The sequence below is a fragment of the Cavia porcellus genome, unplaced genomic scaffold (genome assembly GCF_034190915.1).
Source record: "Cavia porcellus strain 051 isolate PalLab524CR breed Dunkin Hartley unplaced genomic scaffold, mCavPor4.1 scaffold_17, whole genome shotgun sequence".
NCBI classification, from domain to species: Eukaryota; Metazoa; Chordata; class Mammalia; order Rodentia; family Caviidae; genus Cavia; species Cavia porcellus.
Window position 1 is genome coordinate 60,681,725 of NW_026947500.1, and position 2,833 is coordinate 60,684,557.

General features: G+C 42.8%; 1 protein-coding gene across 1 annotated transcript; it reads right to left on the minus strand.

Moving 5' to 3' along the window:
- Nucleotides 1-1,137: 1,137 nt before the first annotated feature.
- Nucleotides 1,138-2,067, minus strand: LOC100714896 (olfactory receptor 7A40-like). Its single transcript, XM_003461801.2, has one exon. The coding sequence runs from the start codon at nucleotides 2,065-2,067 to the stop codon at nucleotides 1,138-1,140; it is 930 nt and encodes a 309-aa protein (XP_003461849.2).
- Between the last annotated feature and the right edge of the window lie 766 nt (nucleotides 2,068-2,833).

A 2,833-nucleotide genomic window follows, 5' to 3' on the forward strand; every position in this document is an offset into this window, starting at 1 on the left:
AGGCACAGCACTGTCTGCAGAGGGACCTAGATGTGATTTCACGGGTCCAAGCTCCTGTACTCTGTGAGAAGGAGTGGACAAAATCATACGGGCAACAGGTCGACCTGTCCAGTTACCTTAACTCACACGCAGTGGATCCCAGCTCAGTTCCCACAGTTGTGACTGGTCCAGTCATGACTGCAGTGTCCATAGGACTGGGAAGTCTCCTGAGTTTCTGCATTATTAGGCGCGTGCCTGGATTTTTTTCTGTTTCACTCTGTTTTTATTTTTGTTCTCCTTTTTTATCTGGAAAGTATATGGGTTATGTTTGTATATGCCAAAAGAAAAACGGTAATTAATCAGTTCTCTGGTTTAAAGAGTATCTTTCATGTTAACCCTCACCAAAAAATATGTATAGAGTATTCAAATAGAAGATTTCTAGCAATGTATTAATTGATTCTGGTGTAATCATAGCTCCTCTCAATCCCCAGTTTTAACGATCTTCTTTCTTTCTCCCTGTACCCCCAAATAACCTTACAAACCACATCTCCACAAACTCACCAGCCCAGATATACAAATGGTAAAGTCATATCTCTTTTCCTCTTTCTGTTTGCTGTTTTCTCTTCCTTCTTCTTTCTTATTCTTTTCCTTTTCACGTTGTGCCCAGGAATATAAGAGGCAATGTGAAAATGAAACTAGATAAAAGTGTTTGCTCAAGTGAATAACAGAATCCTGTGATCAAATATGAACCCACCAGTACTTTGACATTTGGAGTACCAATAAAAACACTAACAATAGCTAATCAAAAGGAACCATGGCAGAAAGTTTACAGTCCGTCATCTCTGAGTTTCTTCTGTAAATAGTTTGTTGTTTTTCCATAGGAGGATCTAGTGCATCATCCTATGAGACTAATGCCAACCTTCCAATCACTTTCGATCCTAAAAAAAGCACTGGAATAAGAGAAAGTTCAGAGAGGGAAGATATTAGATGACAAGGAAGCAAAAAGATTCACAAAGAGGTTAAATTCCATAGAGCAATTCAAAAAATCACACTTTGTATAAATCAATGTTAACAGAAATTTCCACTTCAGAGTCGGATTGAACGGGATGTCTGCAGCTGAGGCTTAGTGTCCGTGCCGCACCTTCTTCAATGACTCTTTCATGGCTTCACTCTGAAGAGTCTTCTCAGCCCTCCCACTATGTCCTTATTCCTCAGACTGTAGATGAAAGGGTTCAGCATGGGAGTCACCATGCTGTACATGACTGACGCTCTCGCAGTCGCCTGTGAGTTCTGGGTAACTGAGGAACTAAGGTAGACACCCAGAAGTGTACAATAAAATAAGGAGACCACAGACAGGTGAGACACACAGGTGGAAAATGCCTTGTACTTGCCCCCAGCAGAGGAGATGGCACGGATGGCAGAAACTATCTTAGCATAAGAGTAAAGGATGCCAGCCAAGGGACCACCGCCCAGCAGCATGGCTGCAAAGTAGATCACCACGTCATTAACAAAGGTGTCAGAGCAGGCGAGAAGCACCAGCTGATTAAGCTCACACACAAAGTGTGGGATCTCCACGTCTGCACAGAAAGACAGCCTCAATGCCATTAAGGTCTGTAACAAGGAATTTAAGGCACTGGTGATCCAGCACCCCAGGACCAGCAAACCACAGAGTCTGGGGTTCATGATTACCATGTACTGCAGGGGGTGACAGATGGCCACCAAGCGGTCATAGGCCATCACAGCTAAGAGGAAATTGTCCAAAACCCCAAAGACTATGAAAAAGTACACCTGGGTGATGCAGCCTTCGTAGGGGATGACCTTGCTTTGTGTGTGAATGTTCACCAGCATCTTCGGGATGCTGGTAGAAGTGAAACAGATGTCTGCAAAGGACAGGTTAGAGAGGAACAAATACATGGGGGTGTGCAGGCGGGGGTCTGTGATCGTGGCCCAGATGATGAGCAGGTTCCCAAGCACCGTGACCAGGTACATAAACAGAAATAGTCCAAAGAGGAAGGGCTGTAAGCTGGAGTCCTCTGAAATTCCAAGAAGAAAAAATTTGAAAGCTTGTGTTTTATTCTCGGGTTCCATGGAGTTGGTGTGACTAGGAGAAAAACAATGTGACACAGTCATGGAGCATTCACTTTGTTAGAGTATTCTGGTGCAATAGAGAAGCAAAAGTACAAAACAAATATGTTTATTGAGCTGAGGACATGGAAAGGAGCACATGACCCAGGGCAGCCGGGCTGTCTCCTTTGACTAGATGCAGAGAGGCAGAGGGTTCTATGACCTCTGATCCAAAGTGGTGAATGGGTGGATATTGATGATGTGGGAAGAACTGATTGGAATTCTCTGTGTGTGCAAACAGAGAGCTGCCATTAGGGCTGAAGAAGCAGCAGGAAGTGGTAGGCATTCCTGCTTTGGCCTTCTGCCACATTAGACCACCGCCATAACTGTACAGTAATTTATACTAGGGCAAGAACCTAGTATAAACAGAAAGGCCATCACATGTCGTCCATGGTCCAGACTCTAATTGCTACATTTTGTTTATAAATTGGTTTCCCTTAACAGGATCCCCTTGACATGACTTATTTGAATTCTTATCTCACTCCCATCTTCTCACAAGGCATTTTAGATTAAAAATTTAAGTTTTTTCATGCCTCTGAGGAGTGTGATTTGGGGATGATAAACTTTTGGGCATCCTCTACATGTGAATGATCACTGTTTAAAAACCTAACATCCCTACAATTAAATAAGGAGAAAGAATAAAAATGAATTGAAGGAAATACAATTAAGGAAAGGAATAATTACATATGTCAGATAATGACAGTACTATGAAGAGGAAAAAAGCAGTCAG